Here is a 23,261-nt window from a genome sequence, read left to right on the forward strand (position 1 = left end):
CTCACACTATGCTTCCACACTAAAAGCCTCATCTCCTCCTGGCACGTTCAAGAGCAGCTGATTAGCAGACCTCCCTGGTCTGACCGGGACATAAACAGACTCAGAGCTCGGAGAGATACTCAAGGGCCAGTCCATTAAGGCCTTTGAATACTAATAATACTCGTCAAAATCTTCAAATCAATCCTGTTGGGCAGTTGGTAGGTTGGTCAAATCGATTCATAAATGTTGTTTATTATAAAATGATTAAATGTTGTTAAATGAATGTTTAAAAATCTTTGTTAAGAACTGCACTTCTTTTTTTAGTTTTTTTTTTTTACAATGATTGACTGTAGATATACAAAATATATCTACAGTCAGAAGTTATTTTGTCTTAAATGGGTTGGGGGGCTCGAATCAAGTATCAAGTTGTTGGTTTTTTTGTGTGGGTATGGAGGGAGGCCAGCGCAGAGGCGGGATGGCTGGGTTTCAAGTGACATCACAGCTTTCTTAAGGCCTCGGCCTATAATATTTATACAGATGGGGGGGCAGGTAAAATAATAAAAATGTTAAGGATATTTTTGGTATTCTACAGAGAGGTCATGGACCCAGTCAATGATATTAATGATCATTTTTGTAATTCATACATTTTCCTTTTGGATACTACCTTAGAAATTTCAATGCAGTTTAGGGCAGGGCGATATGACCTAAAATCTATATCACGACATAAAAAAAGAAATATCCCGATAACGATATATTTCATGATATAATTGACAATGGACAAATTACTCCAAAATCCCAGCCTTATGCCTATTGGGAAGATTAATTCAGTGATTTATTTATTTTTTCCTCGCAAATATGGTCTACTCAAGCAGTTTACATCCATTTCATTTTACTCTTTAAGCCCTTGTCCCCATGTTCTACAGTCAGTGTTTATGCTGCTCTGATGGAGCTGAGCGCAACATAAATATTGTTATATCCACAACAAGATCAAAAATTACACTGATATCCAAAATTGATATCGCGATAACAATATGCGATACGATGTGGCCCCCCTAATGCAGTTAATAGGAACAACTGACTCATGCCCCCAACATGGTTGTGTGACATCATCACATTCTAGATCCTGAAAACAGCCCATATGCAGCTTCCTTGTCCCTGTCAGTAAGTGGCAGCTTTTATTATTCATGTTATATATACAACAAATGCACCATAGTTACCTGTAGGTCAATGTAGAACAGAGCAATGATTAATGGTAGTAGGATGTGTATTCATGACACTGATACACACTATGTGTCAAACACAATAATCACACACGACACACGGAGGACAACAGAAATCCATTGAGGAACATAATGGTACATCATAGAATAGTTAACCGCTCTCCAGATTATGCAACATTTTCCTGACATCACCACTGCAAACACCCAAATGAGCTCCTGTCATGGACTCTATAGATCCCCAGACTCAACATAATTGCTCAGTAAATGCAGCTTTCAGCCACCGGTTATGTACTATACACATCAAACCAAGACATACAATTATTGTGGATGTCATCTTTTCAGAGAAGAGTTTTTTTTTGTCATAACTTTATGGAGTTGAAAGTCTCTCCATTACTTCCACACTAAAGCATTTCAAAGCCATTATTGTTTGCATGGCACACTGTGAGTCAACAGTTAATGACCCTATACATTATTTTCTTTCTGGTAGTGGAATTGAATGTATCTTTCAGCATATTGTAAAAGCAGACATTTGTTACAAAAATAAAAGACCGTGTGCAAGTACAGTATTAATGCCTGAGAGCTGTGAAACATGCTTATAAACTCATGCCTGTACTTATTTAATTTAGTTTATTTGATGATTTTAGACGTGCATTAGGAAAGATGGGAATGCGTTTGAGTCACACACTTTAAATCTATGTTCTGACAATTTTTGATATACATAAAAGTCATTTATTTAGCTGGTGATTCTCAGTAACTAAAATCTAAAATTCATGTGCTTCCTGCAGAGCTCTAATGAGATGATTTCTTTCATGAATACCGGAAGGGGTAATTAAACGCTCATCAACCAGGTAATTTCTTTAATTTGCTCATTTTCATATTATGTCATAAAACAGCATAACTAGTAATTACAGCTTTATTTCTGTTGTTGAGATAACATCAGCCTTGTGTTTGTACATGTGGAAGCTTTTCATTTTGCCCCGTGAGTGGTTGGACCAGATCTCAGGTACCGCCATAGCTTTGTTCTAATGGCCTGCATGACACACTGTTGATTTCAGCTTCACTTGCAGCTTAGTTTGAGCTGTTGTAACAAGAGAATTTCTCCACTGTGAGATCAATAAAGTCATATCTCATCTTGCCTCTGAGCAAGTGGAGGATAAGTGTGGGCTAAAAGTAAAAATGCACTGTAGCATTTGAGAGCGTATCTGTGAGGTTAAGGGAGCGTGTTTTGAAATTTCATTGCTTCATAATGACTTTGACATTTATATATTCTGACCGGACACAATATAAATGGTCTGCTCTTGAATGGCAAAGAAAGCAATGAATATGGTAATGCTGTTGAAAGTAGGAATGGCATTATAATTCCCATCCCGCTGTGCTAAGAGCTCTCTTTGTGCTTCATTTGCTGTGTATTTGCGTCAGTGCTCTCTGAGTGATTTAGTTCTTTTACAAAACCAAAGTCTCATTAGTGTTAAAGGCAGTGTCATCAATACCAACACATCCGCATCTGCACAGATTTCGGAGTCTGGCGTTACTGACTTTGATGTGTGGGACCGCTCCATCTGAGGAGCTGCCCTGAATGTCACAAATGAAGCAGTGTCCACTTTTTGAATACTTTTCTGAAAGCTAATGCAAACGTCTCGAGCAAAGGAATCCAGATAGAAACAAAATAACACTGATAATTCAAAATATCTTAGTGGCGGTGCAGACAATAGTGGATTAAGCTGCTGCTGCGCACATGGGGCACTGTTGTGATCTCTGTCATAGGTTTGTGTCCTGACTCCGACAGCTTCCTGAATGTTGCTGCAAGCTCTTTACCCCCTTTCACTCAACTGTCCAGTCCAATAACATTTTTTTTACTAAAATACTTGAAGGCAGGACAGTATTGAGGTTCCACCTAATACATATTTGGGGACTTTTGTTCACCCTTTTCAAGTACGAGTAAAGCCATAATAAAACCTTTAAAGGAGAAATAATAATTACATTATTTTGATATTATACTATAATCATGAGTCAAATTTCACACCCCTGTGAACATTGGGGAGAAAGGAGCATATTTTAAATTAAAAATCCCTTACATTTCTTTGAATAAACTAAAGCTGATATAAATAGAGCAGGTAATTATATTGCTGTGTATTGCTGTGCCACTTTGAGTTAATTGGCAATGAAAGACTGAGGATTAAAACAATATTTTAATGCCATAATCACAATAGACTAAAAGCTGTCAGTCATTCATTATCAACAGCTCCAATGTGCAGCCTATTTTCACTGTAATAATGCCCATGGAATGAGATGCAATTGTTCTCAATTTATGACAGATGAACTGTCATACTAATCCTTTGTCCTATTACAATATAAATGTGGCATTGTACAGCAATCTAAATATGTGAACTTCAGAGAACAAGTGCCTGGTTTACTGGAAACCCTTCCCTGGGTTTGTCAGATAAACAAAAAGCAGTGATAGAAGAGCAGCACTGAGCGCCAGTGTGTAATCCCTGGCTGTCACTCATGTTTATAATGTGGATTCAGCCGGCCCAGAGAGGGGCAGGGCTGTTCACGCAGCGTGTCTATTATCTGTCACACAACATCTGGAGACCAGAAGTTGATGTTCTTCTTTGCCCAGCTTCTTAAAACTCATAGGGTGGAAAATAAAGCAGATGGATATCCAGGGGGACCGTTTTAAATCAAGGAGGAAGAAAGGAACCAATTCACTGAGGAACTCCCAAAGTATAGGCTTAGTGATAAATGCACTGAATTGACTGCCATTACAATACACACAAAGAGTGTGCACAAGGAGTGTTTGAGCAGGGGTGATATCATACACGAACACTGTTGCACATTGGGATAAGTTTTATTCTGAATGGAATGATAAGTTGGACCACCTCAGAGGCTGGGTGTGACCATACTTACAGGGAGAAGCGTTCGATACAACGAGACACAGATAGTCAGATCTGGAGAACTGAGCCTTACCGAGTTCTCTGTGAAATTGTAATCCAGGGAGTATTGTAATTTGCCAAGTTTCTGGTCCTCCTTAGGCTCATCTTCTTTCTTCTCCATTTCAGTCAACCCTGTCTCGGCATCCTCCTCATCCTTCAAGGCCTGAAGGAGACACCCACCAAGAGTCAGTGTCGCCCGTTTGTCGCTCAGGCTAGCACCCTGCCAGCCGTTCCCCGCCCAGGTCCTGCCAGTGGTCCTACTCCTGTAAAAGCTGCCACTTGTTTTATGATAGGTAAGGGGTACATGGGAATGCAAGCACTAAAACACCAGTTAACACCAGGACATGCTCTGTGATGCATAAAAAGCCCCGGGCCTGGTCCCTTAATATCTCAACAGTCGGAGAGTTTCAGTTAAAGGGAAAAAGATCACATGATGGTGTCAGAGAAGACAGCTATGAGCAGGCTTTTGTATGGAAGGGATGGAATTAGAAAATGTGCTGAAGACATGGATAGATCAGAGAAAGGTGGAAACACCTGGACCATAATCCTTGTTCTTTTAGGAGATCCCCTTTGGTTACGAAGAAGAGCATGAAGAGACAGTGAGAGGTGAGTTTCCTTTGCTAGCCTGGCAGTGATGTGAGGGGAGGGAGCAGGTAAAGGGTTTGGAGGCTGGGGTTGGTGAGGAGGTTGTCAAGAACAGTACTACATGCGATAGGCACTTGTTGTCATAGACATTCATCATCAAAAGTTGCCTTTCCAAAATCTCTTATCAGGCATGCAGAGCATTCTCTGTCATACAAACTGGTGCTCTTTTGTGAATCCCCATTCCTGAGTTAAATGATGCCTTCCGCAGGCAGTCGCATTGTCATCATACTCTTAAGCTTATGTAACCCTCCAAGTGGATGGAAGCTAAGAAGCATCATGCCAGCGGTGGGTAAGGACGTTTTGGTAATAAGGGGCTGTAATGTACTCCAGGGCCTGCTCTTACTTGTTTGTCAAGTCGCTAATGTGGAGGCAAAAAGCTGAACATCACTGATTTCTTCAAAATGTCTACTGAGTCACTCACTCTCCTTCTTTTGGATAAATAAATAAATGAATAAATAAACCATAAAAATAATAATAATAAACATTTGTCAATAACGTAGAAAATGTTAGGCAAGTTAGATGATTGAGAAGGTAAGTTTCTGCAGTGCAAGTGTTTTAATTGGGGGGATTATACTTGTCTGTGGTTTTGTGGAAAAACAGTTACAACTGCAGGCTTCGACTGAATGAAAAAAAAAAATCTTCCTTTTCATCTTGAGCATCGTAATGACATTTACTTGTAGAGCCTCTCAATCATTCCACGTTTGCCTGCGCTACTCGTTTGAAATGCAAATTTAACGTTCAAAAGACCGGAGACTTTGCCAAGGAGAAAATCAGTGTGGTTCAGCTTCGTCATAGCGGGCCCAGTGTTGTCTTCCATAACATATATATGTGCATAGGCAGTGAGTATGCACATATATACAGCAGATATACATGTACTGTGTGCATAGTTACATATATTAGCTTCTATGGGAGTAAGTAGTTGTTGTCAAGAGGCTATTGAAACGTCAGAGCAGCAGGCTTAAGAAGATCCAACAGCAATTGGGAACCTACCGCCAGTGACCATCCCGAACAGTCATCAGACACAACACAGATAAGGAGGACATAGAAGGAAGAAACACAAATTAAAAAAACCACACATAATGTTAACACACATTTTTGGCTCACCACGAGAAATGGCTCGACTTATAGAATTAGAATTACGCCTAAAAAATGTACGTTATAACAACAAGAGCTGTTGTAAGTGTAACATTATAATCAACTCCAACAGAACAGCTGTAGCTCAAAGATAAGGCTGTAGCTGGTTGTGCTTTGTGCAAGAAGGCATTAAAGCAGTACTAAGTAACTTGTTTACCTTAATGAATCCTTTTCGTAAGGGTAACATAAGTGTTACAGGGATATTTCAGGATTTTTGACATAGGGCCTCATTTCCCAGTCATCCAGAGTGTTGCTGATTTCTGGAGAATTTTTTTTTTTGTAATTCATGCAGTTCTTATATTTGAAGAGTTTCGTGGCACTAGGCTTGTGCTAGGCTAGGGCATTTCTACGGTATCAGCTAGCCTGCATTAAAAAACGTCTTACGCACTCCACAGTGCACCTGAGGCAAATCACCCCAGACTAACCATATAAATGTCTGTGTCGATAGAATATTTTTTGTAATAAAACTGACCTTGCATCACATGAATGATCGCATTTTGAGGGACTATTTTCTCGCAGATCACTCCGCCGCCGCGGAGCTTATACAACCACGAAGCTGATGCTGCTCAAATATAAAGTATTATAAATGCAAAATGGCTACGACACAGACATTTATATGGTTAGTCTGGCGTTATAAGAGATTTGCCTCAGGTGCACTGTGGAGCGGGTCAGACTGTTATGCAGGCTCGCTGATACCGTAGAAATGCGCTAGCCTTGCATTAGCCTAGCGCCACGAAACTCTTCAAACATAAGAACTGCATGAATTACAAAAAAATATCTCCAGAAATCAGCAACACTCTGGATAACTAGGAAATGAGGCCCTATGTCAAAAATCCTGAAATATCCCTTTAATGGGATGATCAGGGGGTCTTTCCTCTGAAAGCTATTGCCAGGCTAGCGCCATTTACAGCCAAGTTTGAGAGAAAAAAATGATCTCTATTGTGTAATTGAATGTACAATATCCCTCTCTCCCTTTGTCTTTTCTGTCAGCGTAGTATTTACTCTCACGGACAATTAATGAGTAAAAAAACGCAACATGCTACGACAGCTGCAGTGGCGCTTATGGCCTCTAGGGGCATGAGTTACTTAATACTGCTTTAAGTTGTGCTTGCCACAATCACAATCACTTCAGTACGGCCCAATTAAAATGCATAGCTTATTTTTCTAAATAGTCATACTGAAGAGGATAATTCACAACTTGTTTTTTGTACTCGGCATCTGCTGCCAAGCTCAAGTAGAAAAAGATCAACGTGTTAAAAAGGCTTCATGCTGTGAATTATGTCTCAAAGTCTGCAATACACTTCACTGTAATCTATGTTCTGTGTTCTGTGATAGCTGAGGTCCAAACTTGAAAATGCGATACAAAGGTGTAAAAACTATATGATTGAGTTTTAGTGATTGGGAACTTCATTTCTCGAGGTGAAACTTTTATTTCATAGCAAACATTACTCACTTTCAACAAGTGAGCAGGTCCTTGTTTGAAAAAGGAAACGCTCACAGGAGCCCAAATTCAGACAAATGTCAAAGGTTGTTTAAATTGAAGTCACTACTGAACTTCCTCTTAAATCCCTGAAATTACGCTTTCAGGAATCTTGTAAGAATATGTCAACAATAAGTAATTCAATTGTATTATTTCTGTAACAACTTTAATATTCAACCATAACTAAAAATAAAAGTGACATACATACAAATTTCCAACTTAAGGCATGCAAAAAAAAAAAAAGAAAAAAATCTAATTAAATAAAAATGTATGTTTATAAGTGCTCATATCACAATATTTGAACGTTTTTACCTCGGTTTTGGTCCCATCAACGACGTCCTTCATGTTTATGGCATTTTTGCCCTTGTCTTTGCCCTTCTTTTTGTTTTTCTTCTTGAATATCCACTTTTTGCAGACGCAGAAGCAGCAGGCTAACACCAGGATGATGGCCACAAATGCAATGGACACAATAGCCCAAGATGGTACTGTTGACAGAAAAGAAGAAAAGACCAGGAATGAGACTTTGGATGTAAATAAACAATGATACATAACAATAAAGGAGAGAAATAAAGAAGAAGATTGAAATTTGGAAGGGTAGTCATATCAAACAACGATCACCGGGACCATTATGAGGACACAGACTCAACAATTATTCTCACTAATTTTGCTTTTTACAACAAAACATGTACAGGCAAACAAGTTTTCAGAAGGTGGTCATAAGTAAACTTTCTCAGTACGGATGGTTACAATATGTTAGATTTACGCCATAAGTCCACACGCGCAAGAAAAAGAAAATGTAATTGGCGCGGACGTAAACTACTCTCCACGCGCACTTTGAACGTCCCACGTGGATAGATTCAGAACCAGGAGCTCCAACATAACACACGCGTGTGCGTGCTCCTGATGTGTGCACTCGTGACTTGCCTTCTACGTGTCCGTGGCCTACGTGCCACCATCGTAAGAACACATTTCTGTGTCCTCGTCAAAACATTTGACGCTTTGGGGGTGGTGCTTATGGAGGACCGTGGCTGCCAAATCTGATGTCTAACACAGAATGTATTCAGACTGGCTGAGACAAAATCAGTGAAAGGTTTGCAAAAAAAGAGAGGTTTGTTCTTTGGGCAAATATGTAAAGTATACTTAAACGTGGCTGCTTTAAAACATCATGGCTAGGGAGATTAAAATGCATCACCGCGTTTTGGCCGAGCTGTGGCCTTCGTCAGAATGCATTCGATTAAGTATACATTTACCCAAAGAATAAACCTCTTTTTTTTGCAGTCTGAAGAAACACCCCCCATCCCAATTGAGCACATGTTGTATTTTTTTGTCTTTTTACGCACGGACCCGCGCAGCACTCCTTTGTTCTTTTTTCTTTTGCTAACAGTGAAAGGTCTATTGGAGTTCTTCACCTGTGTGACAGTTTGTTGGTTTATGTTATCAATCGGGACAGTACATGTAAATACAGGAGACACATGCATGTTAACAAGTCACGCTGGATTGTACCCTACAGCTAATTGCTTCCCTTGTCCTGTATTTACCAACACAAACACAGTCCCATTCATGCATTAGTAAACAGTCACTGACGGCAAGGGCACTGATGCCATAGGGCACTGGCTTGAGCAGGAACCAAACCACCAACCTCTGGATTGAAGGGCAAACTCTCCACCACTAAACTACAAATATAACGTAAAGCCAATATAGTCCAACAGTCTAAGAGATGATAGGCCATGATGCCCCTCGCACTTTGAAGAAAAATAACAATAACACCTAACAAAAAAATAGAAGAAGAATTCAGTCTATCACTCTGTGACTCTGCAGTGTCTTTCCACCCTGGTCCCCGTGCAGAGGTCCAGAGGCAGAAGCAGCAAGAAAAATCAATGCTCTCTTGACAAAATCAATAAGCACTCTCCTCTTTGGGCAAGAACAGTAAGTGAAGCTTTAAAATAACTTTAGGATCTACAGCTTTGGCCTCGCCACAGTCAGATCATTGTGGTAAAGGAGGTGACACGGAATAGTCTTTGATTGCAATGAGCCATCCAGGAAGAAACTATTTTGCACTGTGAACTATTAGGAAATACTGGAAACTTTTTCAAGAATAATCCTTTAAAACCATAAATAAACTGGCACACATCTCACAGTGAAAAAAACCTGGAACAAATTCAGTTATTCTTAAGAAACTGAGTAAATGTTTCAGGTAGAAAATCAATATCGCTACTTTGGCAGAAGCTGTTCTCATCTCAATAGTTACTTACAACAATTACTTAATCTTTGATTTTACCAATAAAACAAAACATTGCCCATTTGAGACACAATAAACAAACTGCTTACTTCTGTGCTCTCCGTTCATCACTGATTGAAAAATCTCTTTTAGGATTAAAATGGTGCTTAACCTGATTTTTATCCAGCTCAGAACATCACTTGTCCATCCTTGGTATTTTACGGAGAAATGACTTTCACAGTCAAACGCTTCACTGAGTTCCTTAATTAAAACAACCTGAGTCCCAGAAAGCAATAAAAGCATCCCTTAATTAACTACATTGTGTGTGTGTCTCAGGAGAGAAATTGAGCGACAAAGTGAGAACAAAGTGAGTATTGCCCGTTTGTACGGTTCAACTTCCAGCACATCTATGGCTCCACTGTGACACACGGGAAATGAAGCTCCTCTAATGACTGCACTGTGCATGAACACATACTCACCAGTCTCAACCTTCCAGCACCACCGCAGGAAAGGGCGGTGCACTACAGTCAACTAACATTCAAATATGAAAATTGCCATCACATTATACAACATATTTAACGTTGCATAACATACTGTACATGCATTTGGAAACAAATTTAAAGGTGAAGTCTTCCGATGGTGATTTAATGAGCATTCTTGTTTGTTCTTAAGATTTGGTTCATAATTCATAAAGCAAAGAAGAAACAGAACATGTTAAATTATAGGATATCTCTTTAAGATTGATGATTTATTGGCATTGGGATCATTCAAAAAGATGGCCAGGGGTTTTGTTTGACATGCGCAGTATATTTATGGCTGAGATAAAGCGGAGATGGGACTTGTCAGAGGAGCTGAGTGATTCGGTCTCAGAAGTCGTCTCCCTGGAGCTTATCACATATCATTTTGAGCAGTCACAGAAAGTCAGTTAAAAGCTACCTCAGCACATAGTCAAAAGTTTTATGACCTGACTTTGGGCTCTAAAATTCAACTGGATATACATAGTGTCAGTGTTGAGAACATTTATTCTAAAAAAGAAAAAATCAAAATTAATCACACTTTACAGAAACCTTTTCAGTTTCCTTTTTCCTGTAATAATATTGGAATACTGTTCAGTTTCACCTTCTTTTTAGATCTGAAATATTTCCAAGTACCACCTGCTAAGTGCTCACGTACCCCCTGTGGTCCCCGTAACCCTGGTTGGGAAACACTGTTTCAATCCTTCATCACATTTGAAAAACCTGGATGTGATTTTGACTGAGCTGACTAAGATAGGTTTTCATCACCTAAAGAACAGAGCCAGAGACCGCCCTATTCTCTCTCGGGCCAAAACGGAGACGCTGGAGCTTTTATCACCAGGACCGCAGAGAACGGTCATGTTCTTAAGAGCAGGCTCAAGACCAACCTTTTATGTTCAGCTTTCAAATAGTATTCATTTGTTTTGAGTCTATTTATATATATAACAATGTATAACATTTTAGCCTTTATCTTTTTTTTTTAATGATCTCCCAGTGTTTCCTCTGAGGAAGCCCTCTGCCTCGGGAGTGGTGGTTGGCTGTTGATGTCTCTCCAACCCCTCCTCCGGGCGGCCTGTGTCAGTGCTCTGGCGGCTGTGGCCCATGCGCTGCTCCTGGTGCAGACGTTCCTCGGATGGTGTTTTCTCATTTGGCTCATCTGTTCCCAGCATTATGTCCATTACTTTTTTTTATGTCCATAGACTTTGGTATTATTTTAATCTGTGTGGCTCTGTGTGGAGGTGCGTGAGCGTGTTTGATTTGTCATTTACTGTATATTAGGTGGTTGGGGTGATTTTGGAGCACTTTGTGTTACATTTTGTATGAAAAGCACTTTATAAATAAACTTGGTCCTCTCAGACAAACATGTTCTACTTTTATTTCTATGATCTGCTCTCATAAATAGACCTTATGGGCCAATGAGTTGAAGCCACAAAGAAGATGGGTCTGGACAGATGCATTAACTGGCCAGTGCATGCAACATTGCATCTGTGCTTTATCAACTTGCAGCAGCCCACATAATCTAATATGACAAGACTCTGTTGCTCAATTAACCTTGACATTATATCTAGTTATGTGTAAAATAGCAGAGCAAAGGCTAGACCCAGCTTCCAGCTGTGTCACTTGAAACAAATGTAAACATTACAAAAAGTCTTTATCCTATTTATTGCCTTCCTTTCATTTTAATGTCACTCAAGATAAGACCATGACCGCATGCTGACAAAACATTTTAGATGTAATCAAAATTAATAATGCAAATCCTAGTTAGGCTGGCATTTAGCATCTGAAACTGTTTCAGTGCATTTGGATTTTGTTGAGCTGAAACCAGCTCCACTCAGCCCGGCTGGCTGGTGCTTTTGTGTAAATACAGGGCGCAGAGTTGGCAGAGAACTGTATCCAAAACAGCAGGTCGACCGAGACCAACACCTCTGCTCAGTCACTAATGCCCCTCCCATAAACTGGCATCGTTCAGACAAGTTTGCAAGAGAGGATGTTGAACTATAAGCGTTAATGTTAACTATTAATGAAATTAATACAAATTCTGCCAGTTTTCAAAGGCAGCAGATAAGCAGCAGGAAGTGAAGCTAAATTTGCATGATTTATTGCTCTCAAATGCCAATGTCTTGTCTGTGATGGCTGTGGGAAGCAGCAGTCACGGATCACACATCCGTGCCGTTCAAAGGTTAATTGTTATTGGGAAGTAAAGCCCAGAGTGTTTAGAAAACTTACTAAGAAATTCAATATGCTGCTTTCCCTGGAGGCAGCCAGTGTGTTCAGGGAGAAATCGCAGTGTGGTAGTGTGCGATAAAGAGCCTGGCTAAGGGGTCTGCACATGTTACGTTTATTAAAAAGGAATCATAAATTAGAATTTGATCTAAAACATGTTCTTGCTAAGATCTACAGGAATAGTGGATTCATGCAGTCTAAAGTGGACTTGCTTGAACAGCTGATTTCCACACGTGTGTGCGGGGTGCTCAGTTTTCCTTTTGTTTTCCTTTCAGCTTATTACAATGAAGCAGAGAGGAGCATTTGCAAGTTTAGGGAATTATGTAATTTGTAACCTTGACTTCGACATATACAGCGAAGGATAATCTCAAGATGTTGTTTCATATTCAACGTCTTGGTGCTATTTGCTTTAACTTTCCAATGAGAGGAAACGACACCTGCTCAACTTTTGAATACCCAAAGTGATCCCACACGGCTGACTTGTATATTTCTTTTTTTTGGTGGATGCAGCTGTGGGGGAGAGTGTCCGTCTGCCTCGCTCAATTATCTGAGAGTTAATGCGATGCTTCTGACGTGCAGTGGCTCGTACCAAGGTACGAGCCACTGCACGTCAGAAGCATCGCATTAATCGTAGCCCCTCGCACGAGAGAGCGGAAAACCGTGGTTTCTAAAATTCTTGCAATTAACCTACCATGTCCTTTTATAACCGTGGTAATCGTAAAACCAGTTAATCTTGACATCCATAGTCACCAGTATATAAATTAGTGGTGGGCATAGATTTTTTTTAAAAATCTAGATTAATCTAGATTAATTTTGAAATTAATTAATTTTGAAATTAATCTAGATTAATCTAGATTAAAATGGCTCGCTTGAATTCTGCCGAAGCCATTCAGAATATGTGTGCTACCAAAATAATGACTAAAAGTAAGTCTTTGAGAACGAGTTTCTCAAGTCAGACAGCGCATTAGACCAGGGGCTCATCGCCTGTTTCCAAAATGCATCACAAACTGCCTGAGAACATTCTACAATGATAATTGGTGATGAAAATAATTAATGTTCAAGAAGATGCACTTGTGTTTCCTAACTGTTTATTCAGTTAAACATTAATTTTGAACTGTAGGCCGACAATAGAGGTCCTGATGAACTGTTTACAGTCAGTAGCTTTGTGTCAATCAATTTTCTGGTGACAAACTAAATCTCCTCTTCTGCACACTATGACCTGCTAAAGAAAAAAGTCTCTCGCATGGGACAGTTGTAGCAGGAGTCCCCAAGTATTTATTCACGGGTAATGTGGGCCATCTTACCAGATCACAAAATATAGGCCTCTGTTTGTGAGCGCGGGAAACATGTGCGCGTCTCCTGATTGGTCAACACTGTCAACAGTGTCACGTGATCACTGTCACGACAACGCAGTTCATGCTGCTGCAGCTACTGCTACTACGAGCTTCAACTTGGCGATAGTTCTGTCAAAATGGAGATAAACGTCGTCAACACGAAGATGTGGAACGTATTTGTGGGGCTGTGGTCATGAAATGAGTTGTTTATGTCGCTGTTTTGAAAGAGGGAGGCGCTGCGGTGTTTTTCTGTCTTTTTTTCACTCTGTCATTGGCCGCTGCTTCTGTGTGTTCGCTTTGGAGACGCTATATTTACTCACGTTTCTCCTGTGCATCCAGAATTGGGCATAAAAGTCGTGTAATGTGTGCTGACCATAAAATATCACGGTGAAAGTCATCATAGCTTGCAGAGTCTAGACCCAGCTCCCAACCCAGCTTTGAGAGTAGATTAACGGCGATATTTTTTTTATCGCCCGATAAGAGTCTCGCGTTAACGCAGCACATTAACGCCGATAACGGCCCACCACTAATATAAATAAAGACCAGCAGGTCATAATTTAATCCAAGAGGGTTTGGACATGAAACGACAATCTTAATTTTCATACAATTCATACAATTTAATGGTGGTTTCTTTTGACAATGTGTCTTTTGTGCTATTATTTATTTAGTGTTTATACAGATGTCATCTTTGGAATTGCCAATATAAGGTCATGTTCGAAGGCAGCCAGAAGCAAAACAAAGAAGAGAAACTGAATTTTCTCCCATTTCTCCACCATTACTTTAACAAACGCTGAATTATGAATATATTCATCTACTAAATAAAGATAGAGAGACATGGAGAGGAGCAAAGTGGTTCAACAGTCCATAAATACGTCAAAAACAGACAATGCTAACCAGGAACCTACGCTAGTTTCAAGCTACATCTGCTTCGTAACCATTTTTTTCATTTCTACAGAACAATTTGCTGTCAAAAAACATCTATATGGACCCGATTTTGGCCTGACTTTATTGACGTGTGATAAATATGTTTATAGTTCACCAGAAAACGGCTAAAAAAAAGGGAACAATTGTGTGCCGTCTGTGTCTATTGGAAACAACTGTGGAGTTATTTTATTTGTTAACACAATATATAAAAGCCACAGTATACAACAGATGTATTCTAGTGTTTCTATAATATTCAAGTGTCTGGTGTACAATGGCAGCACCGAGTGGAGCTGTCCGTGGTGCTAGAACGCAATCCACGGGTATGTTCACGATTCATCCGAGCTTTCTGTACTGGACAAATAATTCGTAGTGAATTTCGACACAAATTGACCAAAGCTGCCGATAAATTTGCAAATTTGTTAAAGAGCAAGGAAGTTAACTTTGTTAGCAAACTTTTTTTTTTTTAATGAAATCTGTAAAAATGTACATTTCAACCTCTTAACCCCCACCTGATCAGAGCACTTTTTCTCCTGTTTGGCTTTACCCAAATCTGAAAGCTTGTCAAAATAGCAGGTTACAAAAAAAAACCCAAAAAGAGCAACAAAAACGTGCTGGGAAAGCAACAATAATACAACAAAAAAGTGAAAAGAGACCTAGAAAAACAAGACAGGTTGTTGCAGGATCAGTTTTGTAGGTCTTAGCTTTCAAATGAGGCCTTACTCTTGCCTATAAGCTGTTAGCTCCAGTCGAGAAGCTTTTGGTTTTGAGTAAAGCTAAACTCGATGAAGGCGGGTAAGAGGTTAAATCTCAGCAGATCCAAACAGAATGTATATATGTATATGTGTATATATATATATAAATTAAAACAACTTTGGACAAGTTTGAAAACAGGGGCTTGGCTAGTCCCTTATTTTTCAAGATTTCATAGTTTTAGCAGTTTCACCCTATAGAATGCACTGACTCTTGCACTTTTTAACTCCGTGGCCATGTGGCAGAATTTGGGGCTAATCCCCTGAGCTCAGAGATGTGTCATGCGAATCCTGATGGACAGAGCACAAAGAACTCAGTCTGGCAAGTGTTACATTTCCATCTGAGCAAACCCACAGCCTTCAGGCTTTAACGGGGTCTTAGCCTAACACAGACCTGCTGCAGTATTCTGGTGCATCCTGCCTCTCCACTCACACGTTCGCTTTTAAATCTGCTGCAGACAATTTCCAGACATTATTGATATTTTCACAGCGTAAACAAGTCTTGGGGCATTCATCATCAGTCTGACAGCACTGGGCAGAGCACAGGCTTCATTTGAAGAAGAGGATGAGGTGAGAAAACACTCATTTAAGGCTCTATAATGGGTTTCTTTTGGGGAGGTACGATCTTACTACCTTTTGGCGTAAAACTGTAGCTTGAATTGCACTTTAGTTGGCAGGTGTGTATTGTTGTTTTTAGCAGCAAGTAATATAGTATTTCCTTATATAAATCAAGTCGAAAGCCTCAAATCTGAAAACTAACTCCTTTCTGTAGTAACAATAGTGGTTCAATATGCTAACTAGCAGTCACAGTATGTCTCCAAGTGCTACACACAGTTAGGTGTAAAAGTCTGGCTTTTCCAGCACTTTATTGTTCGTGGAGTCATTATGAATAATCTACTTTAGTCGCTTCATATTCAACAATAATCTATAGAAACACCTTTCTTCGAACCCCCGTTGAAACCGAGCAGCTTATATCTATGTGTATTTTATCTTCAACGGCCCAGCAGTTGCTTGTTATTTGGGATTTTACGAGGGCTTACAACTAAAGGAGGAGAATGGACTAAAAAGAAAATTGTGGCGCAATCCTAATGGAACAATGGTTTCCTCCTCCACGTTAAGGAAATTCATTATATTTTTCTTGTTAGTTCGCTTTTTCCATTTCCTTTAGAAAGACAATAGGAAGAAGCCTTAGCTGTTTATTATGTTCCATGTACTTGGGAACCACGGCCCCAGTGGTCCACCGTAGAGTAAAACAAACAGTACAGCGATAACACGGTATAGTATTAGTGCTATTCATGATTCATGTACTAGGGAAACTTGGAAAATAAGAAAATCGTTAAAAAGTGCATTCAATTCTGTTATTGAACTTAAACTGTGAAACTAGTATATGATAGACTCATTACATGCAAAGTGAGATATGTAGCCTTTATTTGTCATCATTTTGATTATTATGGCTCACAGCTTGTAAAAAACAAAATATTACAATATTTTGAAAATGGACTATAACCCATTATCATCAAAATCAAAACAAAGGCTTGACATGTGTCACTTTGCATGTAATGAGTCTATATCATGTATTAGTTTCACATTTCAAGATGGATTACAAAAATAAATAAACTTTTGAACGATATCCGAATTTTCTGAGTTTCACCTGTAAGTCACAGTGAATACATAAGACTAAGTCAGCTAAGTAGCTTCTAACCTGAAACTTAAAGGTGATCTTTGTGGAAATGTGACGGCACTGCTCTATTTGAACTGAAGTTGAGTAATATTCATCATATATTCACCTTTGTTTAAGTTTTAGGGCTCAGTGGTTAATCAAAGGAGAGGGAAGCTGCTAAAGGGGCAGAAGGCATCCACACTTACATGGGATTTTGTTGAGTTCATTCATGAACTTGTCCTTGATCTTGGAAAAGGCCTCGTCCTTCTCACCTGTCCCAGGTCCGGCAGAGTTTGTGCTGTTGGTGGCAGCAGTAGATGAGGCGGTGGTGGCGGGCGCCGCCAGTGCTTCCCTTCGACTCTCATTCATGTTGGCGATGTGGTCAGCCAGGCAGCTGCTGGACAGAGCAGAGAGGAGGTGGTTAGTTTGTTCTGCTGAGACAGATGCATGTCAAAAGCACAGCGCTGCTTTTGTCAGATGACTGAGCTGATGCAGAGTGAGAGCAGCTGCTGGAGCTGCCTGAGTAAACATCAGCTGGGCTCACAGATGAATTGGCCAAAATGCTGAATTCTAAACAAGATACTAACTCACTGTTTACACCAAGACATGTCCATTTCAAACTCACAAGCAGACCAGGAAATGAACGGACACTACTTCATAAGAAGAAGTGTGTTTCTATCACTCCTGTGCACATGGGCTGTATCCACTTTCAGCTCATTGTGAGAAACAGGAGCAGGCTTGTTCTAAGGATGTTTGTGGACTGCCTGTTGAAAAGACCTGGGGGCCGTGCATGTGTGGCTGTGTTAGTCATCACCTCCATCTCTCTAGAGCCTTGTTCCACATAAAGAAATCCACATTACTGTATTTCAATAACGCCTGTCGGAAAAACAAAGGGGACTCCATAAATGCTCTATACCATGAAATCAGAACAGACTCAGCTCTACTCGGTAATTCAGCTCTACATCACATTATGTAATATAATAAAGGATTACTCATTGCCATCATAGTGATTCAACAATACAAATGAAACTATCTTTAAAATAGTGTAGAAGACCCGGGTTAAATATTACAATAACGACTGAGCAATGAATTTGTGTCGTATTGTAAGTGTCTTTATTCTGCTAATCACACTTTTGAAAAAAACAAAAGAAACTTTCATACATTTGTTCACAAAACATTGAGAACATTGATTTCAATGTACAGCTCAGTGATGTCTATTCATCACAGCCGCTGAGGTTCATGCCACCTCCGTCCTGTTGTGAATGCACTATAATGTGGTGTTAACTTGAAGCAAACACTTCATAAACACAAACTTTTTTTCTCTCACAGATAGAGTTGCAAGCCACTAAATATATGTTTTTTGAAGACAACCTATAATCATTGCTAACTAATCATTACAGAAGATCTCACATTGAAATGCAGGAAAACAACCTTGTAAAAGAACAAAGCAGTCCACTGGTTAGCCTGAACCTCTTGGTTGAATGAACTCCTACGCATGTTCTCTCAGCATCCCTTTGGTCGCCTTTTGAAACACGCAAGGTGAGTGTGGGGGCTGATCCACAGAGAGCGAAGCTTGGCAATGACAAGGACGTCTACAACAATGATACTCCGTGGAGAGCAAGTGGGAGCTGTCGTCAATAGAAGCGCATTGATCCCGCCCTGTATGTAATAAGCATGAGCGGGTGAAACAGTGGGTGATGCGTATTTATACCTGACACACGAGGCTTACTCTGCAACTGTATACTCACAATATGGAAAGGCTACAATTACGCTGAAGACTGTGCTTGCTTTTTTTTCACCAAGGTCCGAATTGAAAAAAAAAAATGTGTCAGGCAAAGGACCGGAACATACGGGGTTAATTCACGGTTATGTGAGGATTTTTGAGCCTTTATTCAACCTGTTACTGTGATTAGTTCAACACACTGAGCCCTGTTTAGTCCGATGGTCTTAGTCCAGGTAGGCTACATTCCTGGTTTCGACTAGGTTTAAGTCCTGGTTCAGACCTGCTTGCTGCTGATCGGGAAACAGACGTATTTCAGCCATTCCACAGCCTGTTCTAGAAATATTTAAAAAGCCGCCCGTCTGAGGGGATTCATGGTCGGGTCCAATTGTTCGGAGGTTCGGGTCCGGACAGGTTATCGTGCGGGTTCGGCCACCATTTAGTGATCTCTTTTCTAAAGGTTTACAAGGAAGCTGCAATACATTGTGAATTTATTAAAGAATGGGTAATAATTGCTTGAACCGCTTACCCCCTGCCTTAACGGAGTGCATTTCCTCCTTTTCAGCTTCACCCAAATCTAAAAGCTTCTGGACTCGAGAGTTCACAGCCTATTCATTCATTCATTTATTTCAGGCGATGGCACAGAAAGTACAGTAGGCCTACACAGTACGTAAACATGATGATCCACTTCTACCTGAAAGGGAGTGGGAAGCCTATAAGCCAGAGTCGTCGTGTTTTTTGTCTCGTTTTTAATTGTTGTGGCTTTTTGTCGTCACTTTTTTCCCCCCGCTTGTTCATTGTTGCCTCTCCAGCACGTTTTCATCCTCGTTTTCGCTGCTATTTTTTACACGTTTTTCAAGAAGCATTTAGATTTGGGTGAAGCCAATCTGAACAAAATGAGCTCTTTGGGTTGAGGTTAAAGAAGGGTGCCACTTGACTAACCAAAATTAAACCAAAAAGAGAAGAAAATCCTAATAAAATTTATGAACACCTTTAATAAAATGTCTCCTTTAAATGTGTGAACTATAATGTACATAAAGGCCGTGAGAGTGTGCTAGAGAGTGCACTAAACCGGCTCACAGTACTGTATTTATCCGTTCATTCAGGTGATGGATGACGACCATTTCCGTATTATCATAAGCAGTAATTAGAGTTGGAGTATAGTCTTCTCACAGAGCCTGTCTCATCTGGAGTGCCTTATTTTCTCCTACACAGCGAAACTAAGAGCACTGTTGACCTTTTATTCAGTCTGAGCTCCATCATCTCCATGTAATCATACGACATATTCGCCACCACGCAAAGCTAATATCTGCCCTGTCACTACTGCGATCCGCTCCAAGCAACGTCTTTAAATAACATAAAATGGCAGCATTGCTTTCTCATGGCGGCTGCACGCTTTTTCCGCTCGGCTGGTTAAGTGGCACATTCAAATCTGCTGAGGATGTAACAAGATGGAAAAGTAGAAAAATCATTTGTTTGTTTGCTTGTGGTTAAAGACTCGCTTTTTTAGACTGATTTCTGTTTCCATTTTTTTCTGTGAATCGCTCGGATCTCCCTTGTGTTGTGATAAAGGGTGCTCAGTAATTTGTTGATGGAAATTCAAACTGTTCATAATGCGTTTCAAATTTTTTATGAGACAAAGAAAAAAAAAAAAAACGAAACTTGCTTTCGATACGCAACAAAATGCTGCACGGCGATTCTCTTTCATCTCCAACCATCTCTGGAGGTGTAAAGCCCCAACCCAATTACATAGACGGCAGATGGCCCAGCAGTGTTCGCGACAACAGTGATGACTCCGCCTCTCACACACTCGCTCCAACCTCCTCTCCTGTAACTGGGTCACATCTTTGCTCACAACTACCCGGTTTGCTATACACGGCATTCTTGGACAGCAAGATTAGCCGAAAAGAATAAAATGGCTTAAATGCTAATGTCATCAGCTCACAACACACACGTTTAATTTTAGTGATGCACGATAATGCCAATTTGAACCGCTAACCGATAGTTCTGCATGTCCCGACACCGATAACCAATAATGACACCGATAATTATGTATATATATTTGCACGTGCAGGGCGGCACCAAGAGAAAGGCAGCGAGCTGGATCCGCAAATTCAATTAAATTTGAGCTTATATTTATAGGGCCTAATTATCGGCCAAATTTATTTTAGCGGCTTATCGGGGATGGCGTCAAAAATGCCGATAAATGCAGATATTATCGTGCATCCCTATTTAATTTCAATTTAATTCCATTTTCATTTTAACTTCCAATCTATCATTCAATCTTGTATACAGATAAAGTTTAATTGAACACTTGAGTTGTGATTTTTTTTTTACCTTTTCTGAAAACTGGTAGAGGACCCGAGCTTGGAGGAAATAGAGACCGCCTGCAGAGGGTGAGGAAGAGTCCAATGGTAAGGCTCAGTGAAGGCTCAGTGAATGTCTCAGACAATGGGGAACAGAAGATGAGATGCTGGAGGTCCCGTCATGGGAGGACAAACCGCTACACGAGATGTACCACCGAAACATAACTGAAGTGTCGGATATGATATCAAGAAATCCTACCAATGGCTAGACAGAGCCGGACTGAAGGACAGCACAGAGGCACTCATCATGGCTGCACAGGAGCAGGCCTTGAGCACCAGAACAAGAGAGGCCCAGATCTACCACACCAGACAAGACCCCAGGTGGAGACAAAGAGGCCAATGAGACAATCCAGCACATAACTGCAGGGTGTAAGATGCTGGCAGGGAAAGCTTACATGGAGCGCCATAACCAAGTGGCTGGAAACATCTGTGCAGAGTACGGGATGGAAACCCCAAGGTCAAAGTGGGAAACACCTCCAAAGGTGGTAGAGAACGACCGAGCCGAGATCCTGTGGGACTTCCAGATACAGACGGACAGAGTGGTGATGGCGAACCAACCAGACATTGTGGTGGTGGACAAAGAGCAGAGGAAAGCCGTTTTGGTTGACATAGCAATACCAAGTGATTTTAACATCAGGAAAAAGGAACACGAGAAAAAGTAAATTATCTGCTAATTACTACAAAATGAAATGTGATTGTTTGGTATCAGGCCAATTTACGTAGGAACCAGACAGACAAGGTAGACTTGGCATGCTATGATTTTTTGCCTGAGGCTCACAGAAAATTACGATGCCGTCAAGGCTCGTGTCCTTAAACCCAATTACATCAATATGTTAATTCAACAAGGGGGAGTGCACTTGTTTGGCATATACAATATATAGATGACCCTGGGGTAAGAATTCAAATTCATGGAAATTCATACTAATTAACTGAATGTATCTAGATGTGAATGTCAAGTGGATCATTTAGAATATTCTCTTTTAAATCCACAATGCCATAAGCCTAAATGGAAATGGAAAACTGACCCTTTAAAGGCTATTGTTAAACAGAGACATTTGACGGTGGTAAAACAACAAATCACACACAAAGTGTTAAAAGCATTAAGGTCCCTATGCGGCCCCATTGAAAGTAAATGTCTGCAGTCCAAAATGCCAAATAGCGGCTCTATTCAACATACAGCTTGTAGTTGTTTATTTACGGATCAAACATGACAGTAGCAGACCCGACGCCATCTTTCAATCAAGCTTCAGATCGTGTTCTAAATAGTTGAAATAGTTTGAAAGTTTACAGCCCGTACGTCATACATCATCTGATACGATGATACGATTGGCAATGGCTATGTGCAGACACATATGATAGACATTCGTATCGACAATAGACGGCTATGGACGATCGTAAACCACACCTCTCCTACGAGAAAATGAACTGGTGGTCCCCAGACTAAATATAACTTGTAATATTAGTCTGACCATAGCCAGGCTAACTGCTCTAAACAGAAATTAGCCTACTTTCATAGCTCTTGCGCTTTATGTAATTTTAGCTGTATTATTATGATTATTATGAATATTATTATTATTGGGGGCCCGTGAGAATCTCAGATCAATAAGGGGGCCGCGTTGTCCTGAACTTTGGGAATGGCTGCCATACAACATTAGTGGAACGTTAGTGAGTTTGCAATACTCTCAAAATCTTGGGTTTCCGCTGGTCACAATAGTTTTCTCTATTAACCAAATTAGGCTAAAACCTCCTGCTTGGTAACCCTGACCAGGATCTGAAGATGGATCTCAGGGCGCTGCACTGCGTTTCCCTGAATACTGGTACCCCAATATTTTTACGACATTGTGGTAAAAAGGCCCTATTCAAGTGAAACCCGGTGGAAGTCAATGTGGGGATGGTTCAGTGAACTGTAACTTTCATAACAGGCTGTCTGTGAGGCCTTGCTTCCCCAAGAGCAGAGTCTTTCATGTAAATATATAACAAATGCACAAATGATTGTCAGGTGAGGTGCCTGAGAGTGGAGATAAGAGGAGCCGGAGAACACCCCTGGCTACTTCTCCTTGTTCAGTAAAGCCCTTTACTCACCTGAAGCCAATCTCAGGGGGTAATGGAACTGGGAAATGTTATTAACCCCTCTTTGCAGTAAGGGCAAGACAGCTCTATT

General features: G+C 40.4%; 1 protein-coding gene across 6 annotated transcripts in view; it reads right to left on the reverse strand.

Moving 5' to 3' along the window:
• The window catches only part of syt1a (synaptotagmin Ia), a 123,509-nt gene that overhangs the window by 15,267 nt on the left and 84,981 nt on the right, over positions 1-23,261 (reverse strand). For 2 of the 6 annotated variants that reach the window (XM_079582322.1, XM_079582323.1), the window contains 3 exons: positions 17,221-17,408; positions 7,704-7,876; positions 4,167-4,295 (listed from right to left, as the gene is read on the reverse strand). In XM_079582322.1, coding sequence (XP_079438448.1) covers positions 4,167-4,295; positions 7,704-7,876; positions 17,221-17,383 — 465 coding nt within the window. In that variant the 5' untranslated portion in view covers positions 17,384-17,408. Of the gene's footprint in view, positions 1-4,166; positions 4,296-7,703; positions 7,877-17,220; positions 17,412-23,261 lie in introns of all 6 variants that reach the window. The other 4 variants (XM_079582326.1, XM_079582325.1, XM_079582321.1 and 1 more) reach the window with 4 other exon arrangements.

The sequence above is a fragment of the Gobius niger genome, assembly GCF_951799975.1.
Source record: "Gobius niger genome assembly, chromosome: 2".
Taxonomy (NCBI): domain Eukaryota; kingdom Metazoa; phylum Chordata; class Actinopteri; order Gobiiformes; family Gobiidae; genus Gobius; species Gobius niger.